Source organism: Ceratotherium simum, unplaced genomic scaffold (assembly GCF_057802395.1).
Source record: "Ceratotherium simum simum isolate JZ-2026a unplaced genomic scaffold, ASM5780239v1 HiC_scaffold_43, whole genome shotgun sequence".
Lineage (NCBI taxonomy): Eukaryota > Metazoa > Chordata > Mammalia > Perissodactyla > Rhinocerotidae > Ceratotherium > Ceratotherium simum.
The window spans coordinates 2,728,181-2,746,386 of NW_028261259.1; the positions used below are offsets into that span (position 1 = coordinate 2,728,181).

General features: G+C 37.5%; 1 protein-coding gene across 1 annotated transcript in view; it reads right to left on the minus strand.

The window, feature by feature from the left end:
• Positions 1 to 232: 232 nt before the first annotated feature.
• LOC147911390 (uncharacterized) overlaps positions 233 to 18,206 on the minus strand; it is a 176,622-nt gene continuing 158,648 nt past the window's right edge. Inside the window, exon 4 of the mRNA XM_087428125.1 lies at positions 233 to 663. Coding sequence (XP_087284251.1) covers positions 640 to 663 — 24 coding nt within the window. The 3' untranslated portion in view covers positions 233 to 639. The remainder of the gene's footprint in view (positions 664 to 18,206) is intronic.

Genomic DNA, 18,206 nt, shown 5'->3' on the forward strand with positions numbered 1-18,206 from the left:
CCATCACCACACACATGTGCCGAATTGTCCCTTTTGCCCTCCTCCCTCCCCCCTTCCCCTCTGCTGACTGTTGGGTTTTCTGTTCCTTGCTGGAACAAAAGAGGTTAAAATAATTTTAAGGAATGAAGATCAGCCCTGAGCTAACATCCGGGCTAATCCTCCTCTTTTTGCTGAGGAAGACTGGCTCTGAGCTAACATCCATTGCCAATCCCCCCCTTTTTTTTTCCCCCAAAGCCCCCCAGTAGATAGTTGTACGTCATAGTTGCACATCCTTCTAGTTGCTGTATGTGGGACGTGGCCTCAGCATGGCCGGAGAAGCGGTGCATCGGTGCGCGCCTGGGATCCGAACCCGGGCCGCCAGCAGCGGAGCGAGAGCACTTAACCGCCAAGCCACGGGGCCGGCCCTATTATAATTTCTAATCATACTTTGCAGAAAATATTAATTAGTTTTATTTTGAGATAAAGAGTATAAAATTCAGAAGCATAGAACTGGAGAGAACTTCAAAGATTTTCTGGCTTAGTGGCTCTTAAATTTGTTGGGATCATAGATCCTTTTGAATTCTGATGAAAGGCAGGGGACCCCCTTTCTCCCCAGCAGTGACGCATGCATTCAGCGTTCTCTATCAGGGGCTTCTTTCACTACCTGGAGCTCGTCATTGGAACCTATGGACACAGGGAAAAGAGAGAGTATCAAACCCTTTGTTAGTTTTCTACTCACAACATAGTGCTGGGGTTGGCCTCTCAACATCCAGCTCCTGTTACTGAGAGCAACCCCCTTTCATAGCCTGTTCTGTCTCCTGAATATGGGTCTATTTTTTTTCTTTGCCACAGAAATGCTGAGCACAACCTAGAAATTAATGAGAATATCAGATAATGATGCAATGTTTTATTTCAAAGACAATAACTGTGCTGACTTTCCTTTTGAATGCCTCTGTTCTTCCGAGAGACCCCTCAGTGCTGTGACCGTCTTCCTTTTAGGTGACTATGTCTCATGTGCTGCTGTTCCCAACACTGATGATTTTATACTCAGGCAACGAAACAGAACAGGAGCTCGGGTTGGAAAGCAGCAGAGCTACTGGGCTTTTAATATGACCTATGGGTTGTCACATAGATCCCTACTTTTGTTTTTCCTTTTTTAGTTGATTAATTCTGTTTACTTTCATTTATTTATTGCTTCTTTTCCTTCTCTCACATTAGGCTTTGGGCCTAGATTGCAAATCATTTAAAAAAGTTACCTGAGTATCTAATTTCTGCCTGATCACTAACATTTTGCATTTGACTGTCCAGCATTTATTCCAGATTCTTCCCTCCTCTTTGGCTACTTCCACCTTCTCTTATTACACAAGACATTTGCGGCAGCAGCAGCAGCCTGGTGAATACTTTCCACAAAGAGACCCTGCAAGTAAAGCTAAGAGAGAACGGAAGGCAGAGTCCCATCATGTCCCTTAGGCTCAGAGCCTGGTGTTCCTTTTGTTCTCTGTCTGGTTTCCACTTGACCCTCATGGTTTCCTTCTCCTTCCTAAGCACACATTCCAGAGTTTATGTTCACGGCTGAGAGATGCATGTAGAGAGTATGCAAAGAGTGACTTCCAGCGAGTAACCCACAGAGGGCTGTCAAATTTCTCTTTATGGATATCTTGGCTCTGAGTCATTTTTATATTTCTCCTAGCTCTAGATCAAGCTGAGGCTGAAAAGTAGGCTGTCTTGATTGTTTCCACATTTCTTGCAATGATATTGCAAGGGAAAATCCAGAGGGAATTGAAACATCATCTGTCATGTTTAGCCACGATGAAGTTATATGATAGCTGAAGTGCTAGAGCAAGGAAAGTATCTGCCAACCTGGAAGTTTTTAATCCCCATTTCTGAACGCTTACAGAGATGCCACACTAATCCCACGGTGCCCGGGCCCTGTCTGCTGCTGACGGGCCATCTGCCTTGTTCATACTGGATGTGATTAGATGTGACCCTCTGAGACCTTTTGAAGCTGAGCCTTACTTGGGTCCTGAGTCATTAACTTTCACCCAGACTCATCACTTTTTGCCTTCTGCCCACACAGGTTTTGTTTAATCTGGAAGTAATTGACACGTGGTAGGTGAGAAGCACCACACTGCCAGAAAGAAACTTCAAATTAAGTGCACGTTTCTTCAGGGTCGTAGAACTTCGACAGTTGTCCAGCTTTTCATTACTTAGCATGTGCGTATAATTTATCTATGTTTATTTTTAAAGGTTGTGTGTGAGCTCACTCAAATTTTTAATTGCCTCTCCTCTTAGCGATAAAAGAGGAGAAGTGTTTCCCATATGAGAAGGGTCATTAGTAGGAAGGAGCACTAATGGAAGCCTTGTCAGAGCTGACCTCAAGAGAAAGCAGAACAGGATCCTAGCTATGTTTTAGGAGTGGATGGAGCTGCCAGTGGGAATCACTGTGCTGAAAATAAGTCCCAACAGCTTGTCATTTCACCGTTACAGATTTACTCCTCTGGTGTGAAAAGTTTTTAGTTTTTAAAAGTGCAGCTATTAAATTGCAAGTTATCTTAGAAAATATTAGGCAATATCTGTGAACCCCCCATTGAAAGCCAATTAGGCACCTAATCCTTTGAGAACAGGGCATGGAATGGGTGTCAGAAAGATGAGGGAGGGAGGGCCGAAGCTGTTCTGAAAGTTGAAGGCGCAGAAAAACAAAAATCATCTGTTTCCTGATTTGTTGGAATTAGACTCTACTCTTCACTGTGGTACTTCAGTCAGAGAGGGTGATGAGATGCACAGGACTTGTGCAGTCTTTGGTTTTAAATTATTGTTAAATGTTTGAAGAATGTCTGGTGCTGCTATCATTGGGTCCTAAATAAATTCACTAAATTAACAAAGTACTCTTTGAGCTCTCTGCAGTGTATACAGCCCTCTCACAATCACAATTTTATTCAATTTTCATATAAGCCTGTATACATGTAGAAGACCTGTAGTTTCATCATCACCTACAGAGGAATCATAGATCTTGCCCATAGCAAGTACACATGAGTGGACGGTACTTTATAAATGTGTACTTTGCAGAAGAAAACTTAGGTTCAGGAACTAAGCTGCAAAAAGATAAAGTGATTTATCCGTGGTTACATCAGAGATGTCCATGTGAAATGTGCATTTTTGTCTGTATTAGTTTTTTACATTGCTTAAAATGTATGAATCATTTCTGATAACTTCATCACTATGACTGTATTTGAGCATGCAATTTAAAAAAAGTTCGAATAATGTTTGAAGTGATCTGCTGGGATGGTTTTTCTATTATAAGTCAATAAGGGAGAAGGAAGCATGACAATGTTATCGTTCAAATAGGGAAATAACACATATGGGATTTCTTTTTGGCAGAGTTTCTTCATGGTTCTGTCATAATGTTGCTTCCAAGAATATATCCATGGTCAGAAGCATAATCTTAATCTTACTTAAGCCTTAGGAGTATAGGGTACATCTATTTTTCTAAATTTGGTTTTGTTAGAACACAAGTAGAGAACGATATATTCAGGATTCCAACATTTTCGGAATCAAAAATGTCATTATGTGACCTGGCCTACACTATTTTTTTATAATATGGAAGTTATTGCAAAGATAGAAAACATATCACATTTAGCTTTATATTTAATGTATCTCATTTACAGAAAGAAATAAAATTACATGGAAGTGGGATTGTTCAAGAACATTTGGGACAAATGACATTGCTGATTGGAGTAAAGTTTTTGAATTGTGACAGAATGAAGAAAGTTAATTTGGAAAAAATAATGATGACAATTTAATATTACTATCTTTCTTCTACATTGTTTTCTTAGAAAAATCAAAGCATTTTAGAATATAATTTTACAGCCCAGGATCCAAACTCTCATCAAAAGCACTCAGTGAAATTTAATCATTCCTTTCATATTTGCATGGTTACATAGTTAGTCTCTTAGTTTCACTAATGTTATTTATCTGATGATGCTAAATTACCTAGCACCCATTCCTCACAGGATTTGGGTTATTCCATGCCAATAACCCTTGAATGACCAGAACACAAAATTCTTCTCAGAAGTTTACTTTAAAATTCTACATGAAAGACTAAATTGTTGTTTTTCTGTGTCCTTTCACAGACATGTGAAGAACTCTGATATTTGTGAACAAGTGGTAAAATAGGCTGTAGACAAGGGCAATAATAACCAATTAGTAAGCCTTAACTTTTCATGAACTTGTGCAAGATAGGTTCACCTGTTCTTTTGACTAGATTGAGGACTTAGGAGAACATAAGAGTAAAAAGTCTTGCGTAAATCTCTTATTTTAAGGATAGCTGTCCATGGGAAAAGCATCCTCCGTCTTTCAGTAAAAGCATTCACTTCAGTTCTTAGAGGAGAGTTGGGAGACTAATGGTGTCAGCCGCTACACTGGCCATTCCAGGAGGGGCAGTGTCTGGGAAATATCTCAGGTAAAATGCGATGGCCTAACCGTAAGCTGGTTAGAGATCTTTCATGAATACTAGGCTGTGTTTTTGTGGTGTTGTTTTAAAGACAGAGTGGTGGAGATGTTATATTGGTGTTGGGAGGTCAGTGGATTTAAGAGTCTATGACACTTAAAACTTAGAAGACTAGGGTTGGAGGCTAGGCTTTGTATCTCACAAATATAACCTAGAACAGTTCATTCAATCTGAGCTTCATTTTCATCTTTTCTAAGATTTATACTTGTGCTATTCAGGGCAGCTCAAGTACGAGGTATGCTGCAATCCAGGCACCTCAGGCCTGGGAATGTGTTTCAGTTATTTATTGCTGCATAACAAGTCATTCCCCAATTTATTGTCTTACGACAATACAATTTATTTCTCTTGATTGTGTGAGCTGACTAAATTTTCTACTGGTCTGACCTAGATCCTTCGCGTTGCATCTAGCCCTGGGATTGACCAGGGGCAGGGCTCAGCTGGGCTCTAGACCGGGACGACTCGGTTTTCCTCCACAGGGCCTTTCCGTGGAGCTGGCTTGGGCTTTCTCACTGCTTAGTGGTCTCAAGCAGCGTTCCCAAAGGAGGATTTCAAGAATGTGAACATAGAAGCTACAAAACGCTTAAAGGCTAATGTTCGAAGTTCTACAGTGATTCTTCTGCCACAATTTATAGGACAAAACAAGTCCAGCCCACATTCAAGGGGACAAAAAAAATCAGACCCACCACTTGATGAGAGGCAAGGTGAAGTCTCATTGCAGAGGGTATGCAATATGGAAGGTATTAGTATGACCATGTTTGAAAATAGTTTACAAAGAAGGAGAGTGCTAAAGATGAGACAGGCAGGGGATGATGCTGAGGGACACAGATGGAGATAGTACCCTCCCCTGCGAAGGAAACCCAGTGGTGCAAGTCACAAGAAACAAAGTCCATGCCTAAGTGGTGTTTAATGAATCTTGGATAAGAGCATGAACTCCTGAAGCAAAACAACTTTGGGATTAAAATCTGGCCCACTATTTCCTGACTATTTGATTAAGCTCATCTGTGCCTCAATTTTCTCGTCTATAAAATGAAGTGAATTACATTTTCTATTTCATAGAGTTGTTATTTTGAAGATTAAATAATTACTATATGTAAACAGCTTAGAATAATGCCTGGCAAATAGTAAAAACTTCAAGAAGTGTTTATTATTATTGTTGCAATATATCTAAACGCAGTTGGGGGGTGCTGGTGTGAAGTTAGCAAAGAATTTTAGTCACAGCTATGGGAATTCAGGAGAGATCTGTTACTTTCAAGAAATCAATCTTTATTCTTCAGGGATCTAGTTGGGGAGCACATGAAAGAGTCACATAGTGAAAAGGAACCACCTTTTGGAAGATCTGACAGGAGAAAGGTGATCTGTCAATGTCTGTGGCATAAGGCGGGACCCTGATTCTGGGGCAGAGCTGAGTGAACAGGGAGAAGTAACAGAGGGGAATGCACTCATGTGCACACATTTATGAACGGGGCCAACTCCTGGCTGCGGCTCTGCAGGGACAGGGATATGTTTGGTTTTCCTCAGAGAAATGTATAAATGAGTCTGGGGACACCAGGAAACCCAGATATCTTGGCTGAATCACTGAGACTAAGATACATGACTTAATTCCAACCTCCAGTAAAATATAATTTTACTTCCTACCACCGTTGATTGGTTTAGAAACTGAACTCAGTCTTGGTCTTTAAGTGGGGACCGTGAGCGGATTCAGCCCTGGAAGCCAGGGAGAGGAAGACAAATGCAGGGGCTGTGACACAAGGCTGATGACCTATCTCATTGGATGGTTATGATGATCAAATTCAACAGTGTGTATAAAAGAGGTTTGCAAATTACTATCATCAAGCATATCTCCTGGGGCAAAGAATTTTTCTTTTTAAAATAAATGTACTTGCCAAATTTTCTAACTAAACGCCCGGGGATAGAGTCCACGACGTGGTGTGTGAAGGCTGAGGTCCGTGTCAGGCAGTGGAAGGCAGGCAGAACAGCGTAAGCTGCAGCAGTGTCTGAGGACAGAGTTCAGGACGTAAGCAATCGTGAAGGAAAAGGTGGTGAACGCATTGGGACTAGCAGATCGGAACCCTGACTGTGTGGGCGGATACCTCACTGTGTGTGTGCTGGAAATATGACAGCAAATCCCACGATGAGGTTTATAATCCCTCTGCCCTGGTTTTAAGCAGTCTTTCTGATGTGGTTGGATGAAGGCTCACAGGTGTGTGCTGAGCCCCAGAATAAATTCTGCAGGTGCCGGTGATTGCAGTAAAGGTCCAAGTCCCTTTAGAGAGTCCTCACCATCTGAACAAATGAAATGATTTTCAATGCTTCTGCTTGCTACAGGGAAATTTATAAAAAGATGGCATAATTTCATTCTCCTTTGGACAGCTTTTTAAAAGAGACCTGGGCCAAGAAAATTATTCTCCAAAAGCTTGCTGAATTTTTATAATGGGAACAAATTTATGCTTTAATATGAGTAACATTAATTCTATTTAAAATTTATGATATGAGAGAGTTGAAGTTTTTAACTACCCTGTTTGTGCTATAACATTGTGGCTCTTTGTGTAGCCAGTATCTGGTAAAGATGTCATCACTGTATTATTTTATTTTATTTTATTTATTTATTTTTTCTGAGGAAGATTGGCCCTGCACTAACATCTGTTGCGAATCTTCCTCCTTTTTTCCTTTTTTCTCCCCAAAGCCCCAGTAGATAGCTGTATGTCATAGTTGTACATCCTTCTAGTTGCTCTATGTGGGACGCCACCTCAGCATGGCTTGATGAGTGGTGAGTAGGTCCACGCCCAGGATCCGAACCAGCCAACTCGGGGCCACTAAAGCGGAATGCATGAACTTAACTGATGTGCCACTGGGTCAGCCCCCTGTATTATTTTAAAATAGAAAGGTTTTTAAATTGACATTTTGTTCATTGTATCTATTGTTTTATATTGAGAATTAGTCAAGAATGTGGTGCCAAATTACTAACTTATTCCTTAAGAAAATATGAACTTATTTAAAAGAAGTGAATTTTACATAAAGGTGAGACCACTAAACAGTTGAGACTGTATCCAAAAGGTTAATTTTCCTCCTAATTTGCTGATCTCTGCTTCTCATTACTTCAAGTACCAGGAGAATGATTCCTCAAACCTGATCACTCCTAGCTAAACTCAAATAATGTTCTGGATTTGAGTTGAAGTGGAAAGTTAATCAGTTACAGGATTCTTTTCCCTAAAAGTGCCATTAATTCAGATAAAATTAGTTCCAAGTTTGGAATTATGCCGTATGTTCAGATTCAGCTTTATAATGGCAGCATTTACAGTATAGTTGTTTCAAAAGTAAATTTTTTTTTCGTAATTTTCCAAGTTCATGTGATATCTCCAAGGGAGTCAGACGTTTAACTCCTGATGACATTGGGAGGCAGAAAAGTGAAACGGAAAGCCTGCAGTCGGGTGGGCAAGAAGCAGAAGTTGGTTCATGAGGTGACGAGCATGTAAAGGGTGGGGATTCAGAGGGATTCTGACAGGAATCACTGAACTTGAATTAGATGATGAAAAGGCATCTTGACAGAAAAAAAGTTCATGAACCATTCCTCTGAGTTATATGATAGAATAAGCCTGGGAGACCTTCATTTTTTTGGAAAAAATCCTGGTACATTTTCACTGAATTAAAAATATATTCATCCCAGAATATTACTGGCCTAAAACAAAGGTAATTTTTCCCATGCCCCAGTGTTAAATTAGACTGTTTAAATTATGATAAAATTATTTTTCAGATTTGATAACCTCTTATGAAAAATAATAAGCTACTTAAATGCTAAATTTCAAATTGGAACAGCCTTAACAAGATCTGTCTCCTGTAAACCACATCGTGGTCCATAGAAAAACAAATTAATGAAGGTTAAGCCCTGTACCTTACCTTTTTACAAGTACATAATTCAAGTGCTTTATAAATTTTTAACAAAATATTTAAAAAACAATAACAAAACCCTTTTCTGCCTTTATGGTATACAATAAAGAAAAAATGTAGTCTATGGTATGTCTCTGTACCAGGTCAGAATAAGATCATGTTAAAATGAATGGCTTCTCTTTTCAGGCCTTGTTTATCTTATTTAGTAAGATAAACTCATCTTCCTTATTTTTACAGATCAGGAAACCAAGGCATGGAAAGGTTAAATAATTGCTCAAGTTCATGCAGCCCCAAAGTAGCAGAGCAAGAACAGGAATCCTGGCAGGTTGGCTTCAGTCTATGCTCTTAACCCGTGATATTCTCATGTAGCTCCTCATAGAAAATATGCCTTAGAAGAGGATATAACCAGAGACTGTCATTGGTTAGGCAGGAATGCAGCGTGCTGGAGGGAATCCCAACTACTCTATGCCTATTTTCATTTCTCCCTGTAGTTTCTATGGTCACTTTAAACTCAGAATTTCCAAACTTGGACTTATTATCTTCCCACCCAAATGTGTTCTTTCTACATACGCTGTGTTGGATGAGAACTCACCAGCCATTGAGCATCTTCGGTGAAACCTAGGAGCCGTTCCAGAATTCCACCCATGCTCAATGTCTACATCTAATTAGTCATCAAATTGTACTCTTCTATAAATATTCTCAAAGCCAGCCTCTCCTCTCTATGCCGTTGCCACACTTATTGCCACTTTTCAGGTCTTTGTCATCTTATGATGACACAATTTGTCACCTACATAGTCCCTTTGTTTTTAAATTACCTCCATTCTAGCCATCCTTCACTCTACTGCTAATGTAATCTTCAAAAATTGTTTATTTGATCACATTTGTCTTCCAGTTAAGGCACTTTGCTCTCTCCCTATTGCCTTGGTATAAAATCTAAGACCCTTTTTGATCTGATCCCTTTCTCATCTCCTGCGACTCTCCTTATTATACTATACTAAATATATTATTATGTATCAAATACCCAGCATTATGCGGTTTTTAGCTTCCTGTCTTTGCACATGCTATTCCCTCTGCTTGGGATGTCCTACTCACCACTTGTCCTCCTGGCGAACTCATATAAATGTCCAATAAATGTCCATCTGATGTGTCCAGCACGCCTACTGTAGCCCAGAAGAATTAGTTATGCGTTGATGCCACATCTGTGCCTTGTGTAGCCTTCTGTTGTTGCATTTACCACAATGTATTGTAATTACTTTTTACATTCTGCATTCAACTCTCAGCTCCTTAAGGGAACAGCAATTAACAGGAGGTCAATAAATGTTAGTGCAATAAGTTTGTTATGAATTTCTACTCTAGCTCATTACACTGTGAAAGATTTTATTCTGTCAGAAGATGGAGAAATTTGAGAAATAGTACATCCTAACACTCAGCGATAGCTATAGAGGAAAGATGGTAAGATAAAGCAACTTAGAAAATAAGGGAAGAATGCAGTGTTTCATTTAAGGGGAGGGGGAATCAGTCTTTATTGGAACTGAATCCGTTTTGTCTTTTAAATTGGCAAGACGTTACTTTCAATATATTAATATCTAATTCACCTCTGTTCTACCCGGGGCCATCTTGACTTGATATTCTGCTATGGAGTGTCATTTGGTTGTATGTGCTCCACTCTGGTGTGGCCCCAATAGTTATGCCTAGCAGTGCCAACATTAAGTCAGTCAGGTCTCTTTTGTCCCAAGAATTTCAGTGCTGGCATTGATTGTCCTTCAAGTTTGATCTGATCTCCGCTGCATGGTGCTATTTATCACCTGGAAAAATTCCTATCATGTGGCAGAAGGAATTAATTTTGTATGTGCACCAGGTAAAAGAGTAAGACTAAAGATATATAGACCTTCTCTAAGAGATTTTTATGTTTTCCTTAAAAACGATTTTTTTTTATTGGTCTGTCCCTATTGTGTTTTCATAAGCAAATCCTGATAGCTGGGAACAGCAAAGAAATGGTTTTAACTTTGTTGTGCACAACAATGTGATTACAAATATATAGACAAATTATGGATGACCCCACAGTTTGTAATATGAATGCTTAACTATATTTCATAGACTTCAAAGCTGGATTTGGTATGATGTTTAAGAGTTTTGTATTGTGAATCATAACGTATTTATCAGAATTCAGGAATGCCATATCTAAACTATTGGTTGCTCTCCCTTTGAATTTAAGAAAACTTGACTCAAGTCACGTTAAATTTAAGCAGTGAGTTGTTTTTTTAATCCTGTGATCCCGATTAACAGATGCCTCAAGAAAATTTTAGAAAAAGAAAAGTGGGGAAAAAAATTTCTCCAAATGGGAGGAATTACTTTCTTGATAATTCTGCTCTATATGACTTTCTTTGCTTCTGAGATATTAACATTTATTCTGATTGCTTACACACATTTACTGACATTTTCTTTTTTATTTTCTCTTCCATTTATCTATTATTGCATAAAAAATCATGCCAACACTTAGTGGCTTAAAACAACAATCACTTATTTTTCTCATAAATCTTCAAATTGTGCAGGGCATAGTGGGCTAAATGGTGTCTGATCTACAGTTTCTGGGGTGACTGGAACTCCTACCTACAGGCTAGAACAAATGGGACTGGGCAGGCCACTGTCTCTCCTTTTATGGTCTCAGAATTTTTGCAACATGTTTTCCTATATATTTTCTCCACCATGGTAGTTTCAAGGTAGTCAGATTTCTTACATTGCAGCTCAGGGCTTCATGAATGAGTGTTCCTAGAAAGCGCAATCTTTTACGACTGGGCCTCGGAAATCTTGCAACGAAGTAACATCCTTTACTATATTTCATTGGTTCATACATGGAAAGCCCTAGTGCATTAAAGGAGTGGTCTGCACAAGGGTATAACAGACGACTTGGAAACAATCTTGGAGCCCGGTTACCATATCTCTATAGCCCTCTCCCTGCTTCTCTTCCGTCTCTTCCTCCTCTTCCTCTTCCTTTTTGTCCCCTTCCTCCTCCTCCTTCTCTCTTTTTTCTGCTTTGATTATTTATATTCAGTAGAATTTTGAAAAATATGTATGGTGATATAATCACCACTATTCAAGACATTGACATAATCAAGACATTGAACAGTTTCATCACCCAAAGCGTTCATATGTGTCTCTTTGTAGTCAATCTCATCTCCCCACTCCAAGCACCTGACAACCAGGAATCTGTTTTCTGTCCCTATAGTTATGCCTTCCCCAGAATGTCACAGAAAAGGTATTATACTATGTTTAGCTATTTGAGACTGGCTTATTTCATTTAGCATAAGGTTTTTGAGATTCATCCATGTTGCTGCATGTTTCAGTACTTTGTTCTTTTTTATTGCTGAGTAGTATTCAATCATATGGATATAATTTTTTCATTCATCCAGCAGTTGAAGAACATTTGGATATTTTCCAGATCTTGATGGTTATGAAAAAGTTACTGAAGGAGTGCTTCTGTAACAAATATCTAGAAATATGGAAGTGGCGTTGGAACTGGGTGATGGGTAGAGACGGGAAGTGTTTTGAGATGCATGCTAGAAAAAGCCTAGCTTGCTTTGAAGGGAATGTTGGTAGAAATATGAGTGTTAACAGCAATTCTGGTGATAGGTCAGAAAGGAAAGTGGAGAGCTATAGAAAAAGCCTCAATTGTCTTAGAGAACATATGTATCATCAGAAACAGAATGTTCATAGAAATATGGGTAGAAATATTAAAAGGCTATTCTGGTGAGGTCTCAGAGAGAAATGAGGAACATGTTATTGGAAACCAGAGGAAAGGCCATCCTTGTTAAAGTGGCAAAGAACTTGGTTAAATTTTATTCCAATGTTTTTTTGAGGGAGAATTTACATGCAATGAAATTGGATATTTAGCTGAGGAGATGTCTAAGCAAAGTGTTGAAGAGGTGGCTTGGTTTCTCTTTACCACTTATAGTAAAATGTAAGAGGAAGGAGATACATTGAAAGAATTGTTAAATAAAAAGAAACCAGAACTTGAAGATTTGGGAAATCCTCAGCCTATCCATATTTATCCACAAAAAATGAGATAGCATGTTCTGAAGAGAAGACTAAGAGTGTGGCTGAACAACCATTAGATAAGGAGATCACGAGTGTGACTCACAGATTTAATAAGCCACCTCAGCTGAAGACAGGAATAGATATGGGATTATATCAGCAGAGACATTGCCACTTTGAACTAAAGGGAATAGAGAAAAGGAAATGAAATAAAGGAAGGCTGTTAGCTGTTGAACTTCTTCAATTCTTTAGGACATGTCAATGCAGCTATTCAGCTGCAAACATACTTTATGCTTCAAGAAAAGGGAAGAATAAACCCAAAGGTGATTCAGAGATCGTCAGGGCTGCCACTCTCACCACAGGCACAGGATGCAAGGTTGGTTCCTCCTTGGTTTCAGATGGTGGGGCCCCCACCTCTGTTTCAGCTAGCCAAGCATTCACCACAGAGAGCACCAGGGGTGGGGGTGGGGGGGCTGCCACAGAGAGCCATAAGGGCGGAGCAGGGAACCAAAGAGGATTATTCTCAAGCCTTAGGACCTACTGGAATTTGCCTTGCCAGGTTTGGACTTGCTTAGAACCCACTACCCATTTCTTTTGATTTCTTTCTTTTGAAATTCAAATGTCTAGCCTATACCTGTCCCACAATTGTGTTCTGGAAGCACATAACTTGCCTGGTTTCACAAGTTTACCACTAGAGAGAAGTTTTGCTTCAGGATGAATTGTACCTCTCTTCTCATGCATATCTGATTTAGATGAGACTATGAGCTTTAGTCTTTAGAGTTGAAGCTGGAATGGGTTAAGACTTTGGGGCTGTTGGGATGGAATGAATGTATTTTGCATGCAAGAAGGACATGAATTTTGGGGGCACCAGGGGTGGAATATCATAAGTGAATATTCGTGTTTCCTTAAAATTCATATGTTAAAGCCCTAGCACTCTGTGTGGCTGTATTTGGAGATAGAGCCTTTAAGCAATGATTAAGGTTACATGAGGCCATAATGGTGGGACCCCGATGCAATAGGATTAGTGTCCTTATAAGAAGAGACTAGAGAGCTCTCTCTCCACCCCCCCACTCCTGCCAATGAATATGCACTGAAAGAAAGGCCATATGAGGACACAGCAAGCTATCTGAAAGTCGGCAAGTGGATTCTCACCAGAAACCAAATTGGCAGGAACCTTGATCTTAGACTTCTAGCCTCCATAGACTTGTTGGCTTAATATTTCTCACAGTTCTGGAGGATAAGACGTCCAAGATCAAGATGCTGGCAGATTCAGTGTCTGGTGAGAGCTTGCTTCCTGGTTCACAGATTGCCATCTTCTCGCTGTTTTCCCATGGTAGAACAGGTGAGAGGGCTCTGTGGGGTCTGCTTTATAAGGGCACTAATCCTATGCATGAGGGCTCTACCCTCATGACCTAGTCACCTTCCAAAGGCCTCATCTCCGAATACTATCACATTGGTGAATAAGATTTCAACATGTGAATTTTGGGAGGACACAAACTTTCAGTCCATAACAGATCTCATTTTGGTATCTCACCTGAGAAAATTTTGCCAAACCTAAGGTCACAAATATTTTCTCCTAAGTTTTTTTGGAGAAGTTTGTTAATTTTGAGTTTTACATTTAGATCAATGATCCATTTCAAGTTAATTTTTGTGTATGTTAAAAAATAGGATATAAAGGTTAATTTATCTTGCATATGGATGTGCAGTATTTCTTGCATTATTGCTGAAATCACTATCTTCCTCCATCAAATTGCCTTTGCATCTTTACTGGAAATGAATTGTTCTCATACAGCCTCTATTTCTGGACGTTATATTCTGTTTCACTGATCTTTATATCTGTCCATTTGTTAATATTACACTTATTTATTATTTTAGCTTTATAGTATGTTTTAAATTAGGAGATGTGAGTCCTTCAAGTTAGTTCTAAGTTTTCCAAAGTGTTTTTCTGGGCTAGGTCCTTTACTTTTCTTTATAAATTTTAGATTCAGCTTGTTTATTAAACAAAACAAAACAAAACAAGCCTGCTGAAATTTCTGTTGAGATTATATTGATTCTCTAGATCCATTTGGGGACAAAAGGCATATTAACAATATTGAGTTTTCATATCCACAAATGTGGTATATGTCTTCATTTATTTAGGTTCTTTGATTTCTCTCATCAATGCTTTTCAGCATATAAATATTCCAAGTAACTTGATAGAAGATTTATTTCTGAACATTTTATATTTTTGTATTTGTTATTTTAAATGGTAATAAATGATTTTAATTTTGAGTTTTCATTCTTAGTTTAAAAATACAGTTGATTTTTGTCAAGAGTCCTTCTATCTCGTAACCTAGGAAATTCCCCTTTTGGTTCTAGCAGCTGTTTTTTCTTTAGAGACTTTGGAATATTCTATGTAGACAAATATGCATCTTTTAAAGACAAGTTTATGTCGTCCTTTTCAATCTCTATGCTCTTTATTTCCTTTTCTTGTCTAGTTGTACTGTCTAGGATTTCCAATACAGTGATAAATAGGAGTGATGACAATGAACAGCCTTGCTTTGTTCCAAGTAAAGCAAGGGAAAAACATTAGTCTTCTTTTCTATTCCTAGTTTGCTGAGAGTTTCAATCATGAATGGATGTTAAATTTTGCCAAGTACTTTTTCTGTATCTTTTAAGAGGATCCTATAAACTTTTCCCTCTAGTCTATTGATATGGTGAATATTTAGTTTGGTATTTTAATGTTGACTCAAACTTGCATTGCTGACATAAATCTAATTTGGGCTTGATATATTATTCTTTTTATCTATTGCTGAATTTAATTTGGTAGTATTTTGTTAAGGATTTTGTGTCTATGCTCATGAAGGACATTGGTCTGTGATTTTCTTTCCTTATAATGTCTTTGTCTGGCTTCAGCATAAGGGTAATATTTGTCTCATAAAGAATTGTGGAGTGCTTTCCTCTTCTTCTATTTTCTGGAAGGGTTTGTGTAGATGTGGTAACTATTTCTTCCTTAAATGTTTGGTAGAATTCATCAGTCAAGTCATTTGGGCCTGGAGTTTTAATTCTGGGAAGACTTTTGTTTACAAATTTAATTTATTTGTTTGATATAGGACTATCAATGTTTCTTATTACTTCTCGAGTGAATCTTTATCAGTTTTCATCTTTCAAGGTGTTATTTTCATTTCATCAAAGTTTTCAATTTTAATAACATAAAATTTCTTATGTAATCCTTTCTATAATATTTATAAGATCTCTAAAATCTAGTGTTATGTCCCTGATATTTCATTCCTGATATTGGTAATTTGTGTCCTCTCTCTCTTTTCTCTTTGTAGAACAATCTGTCCAGTGGTTTATCAATTTTATCTCTCTTTCAAGAGAACCAGATTTTATATGCATTGATTTTATGTATTTCTAAACTGTTTTCAATTTTATTGATTTCTGATAATATCTTTGTTGTTTCCTTCCATATGTTTGCCTTGTATTTAATTTTCTTCTTTTTCTAGTGTCCTGTAATAGAAGCTTGTATTATTAATTTTAGAGCTTTCTTCTTTCTTAGTATAAGCATTTAATGCTGCAAAGTTTCCTCTAAACTCTGCTTTAGGTCTTTCATACAAATTTTGACATGTATTACTTTTATTTTTATTCAGTTTATATATTCTCAAAATTTTCTTGTGATTTCCTCTTTGACTCATGAGTTAATTTGAAGTTTGTTTTTTTTTTTGCTTCCAAATATTTGAGAATTTTCTTTTATTGGCTCCTAGTTTTACTGTGATAGGGCTAGAGAACCTACTTTGTATGATTTCAATTTTTTTAGTGGTTGAGGATTTTTGTGTGTGTGGCCCTGAAAATGTTCTATTTTGGTAAATGGCCATGTGCACTTGCAAAGAATGTGCATTTTTCTGTTGTTAGGTGGAGTGTTATATAGATGTCAATTAGATCAGGTTGGTAGATGGTATTATTAAACCTTTCATATCCTTATAAATTTTTGGTCTATCTGTTGTATGATATACTGACAGGGAAGTGTTTTTGTCTAATCGTGCATTTGTCTATATCTCCTGTAAGTTCTATAAGTTTTTGCTTTATGTATTTTGAAGATTGTTATTAGGTGCATGCACAATAAGGACTGTCAAGTTTTCTTGATGAACTGATCCCTTTCTTTTTCTGCACTTTCCTTTTATATCCCTAGCAATATTCCTTGTTATGAAGCTTATTTTATGTTATTAATAGCAACTCTTATTTTTTAAAGTTTTGCTTTGTTATCTTTTTCTATCTTTTTAATCTATTTATGTTGTTACATTTAAAGTGGTTTCTTATAGACAACATATAGATGGGTCTTTTTAAAAAATCTAATCTGATAAACTCTGTTTTTTATTTTGAGCATTTAGACCAATTAATGAAATTACTTATATAGTTGTATTTAAATATACTGTCTTGTTATTCATTTTCTATTCATCCTATCTATTCTTTGTTATTTTTTCTCCATTCTTTTCTAGTTAGTGTTTTTGATCATTCCATTTTATCCCCACTGTTGATTTATTTATTGTAACTTGTAAATTTTTTGGTCAAATTGTTTATAGTGTCATTTAGGTCTTCTTAATCCTTACCAATTTTCAGTTTCTTTGTTCTATCAACTAGTGGGGGAGAGCTATTGCTGTCTCTACTGATGAGTATTGATTTCTCTTTTTCTTATTTCAGTTCTGTTTTAATTCATGCATTTTGAAGCTCTCTTACTTGATTGATTCATTCATTCATATGTAGGATTTTTATGTCTTATTAGTGAATTTATTATTAAGTAATGTTTCTCCTTATCCTTGGTCTGAAGTCAATTTTGACATTAATAAAGCCAGTCTACTTTTTTCTTATTGATTACACAATATATTTTTAATATTTTACTTTTTCACCACCTTACTTTTCACCTCTTTATATTTTCATATTTAAAGTGAATTTCTTGTATGCAGCATTTAGTTAGTTTTGCTTTTCACTCAATATGATAATCTTTACCATTTTTGGTTGATCACATTCAATGTAATAATATACATAATTGGATTTAAATCTATTATCTTGCTATTTGCTTTCTATTTATCTCATTTTTTCTTTGTACAATTTCTCCTGATTTTGGATTAACTGTGTATGTTTATGATTCATTTTCTCATTGGTATACTTCTTTATTACTTTTTAACAGTTATCCTAGGATGAACAATACAATCAGCCCTACGTATCTGTGAGTTCTGCATCCCCAAATTCAACCAACCCCAGATTGAAAGGCCTACGATGGTTTTGTCTATACTGGACATGTACAGGCATTTTTTGCTTGTCATTATTCCCTAAACAATAGTAGAACAACTATTTACATTGTAGCAGGTATTATAAGTAATCTAGAGATGATTTAAAGTATATGGGAAGATGTGCATAGGTTATATGCAAATACTATGCCATTTTATATACAGGACTTGAGCATCTGCATATTTTGACATCCAAGGGAGTTCCTGGAACCAATCCCCCATGGATACTGAGGGACGACTGTATATGTCTTTAGTATATCACAACTAACCTTCCAGGAATATGATAGCACTCACATATATTGTAAGAAATTTCCAATTCCTTCCTGACCAAGATGGTTTCCTACCCTCTTGGTTTCCTGCTATCTTCTAGAATGAAGAGTTTGTTCTTCTGCTCTTCCCCAGCTGCAAGTTCTTTGCCTGTGCTCTGGGTGTGACAGACTTTTCTCCCTTTCATCAGCAGGCTGAAAGCTTTTGCTTCATAGGAAAGACAGGTCTAGAGAAATATGCAGTGTTTAATTCCCGTTTCCTCCCAGCTCCAA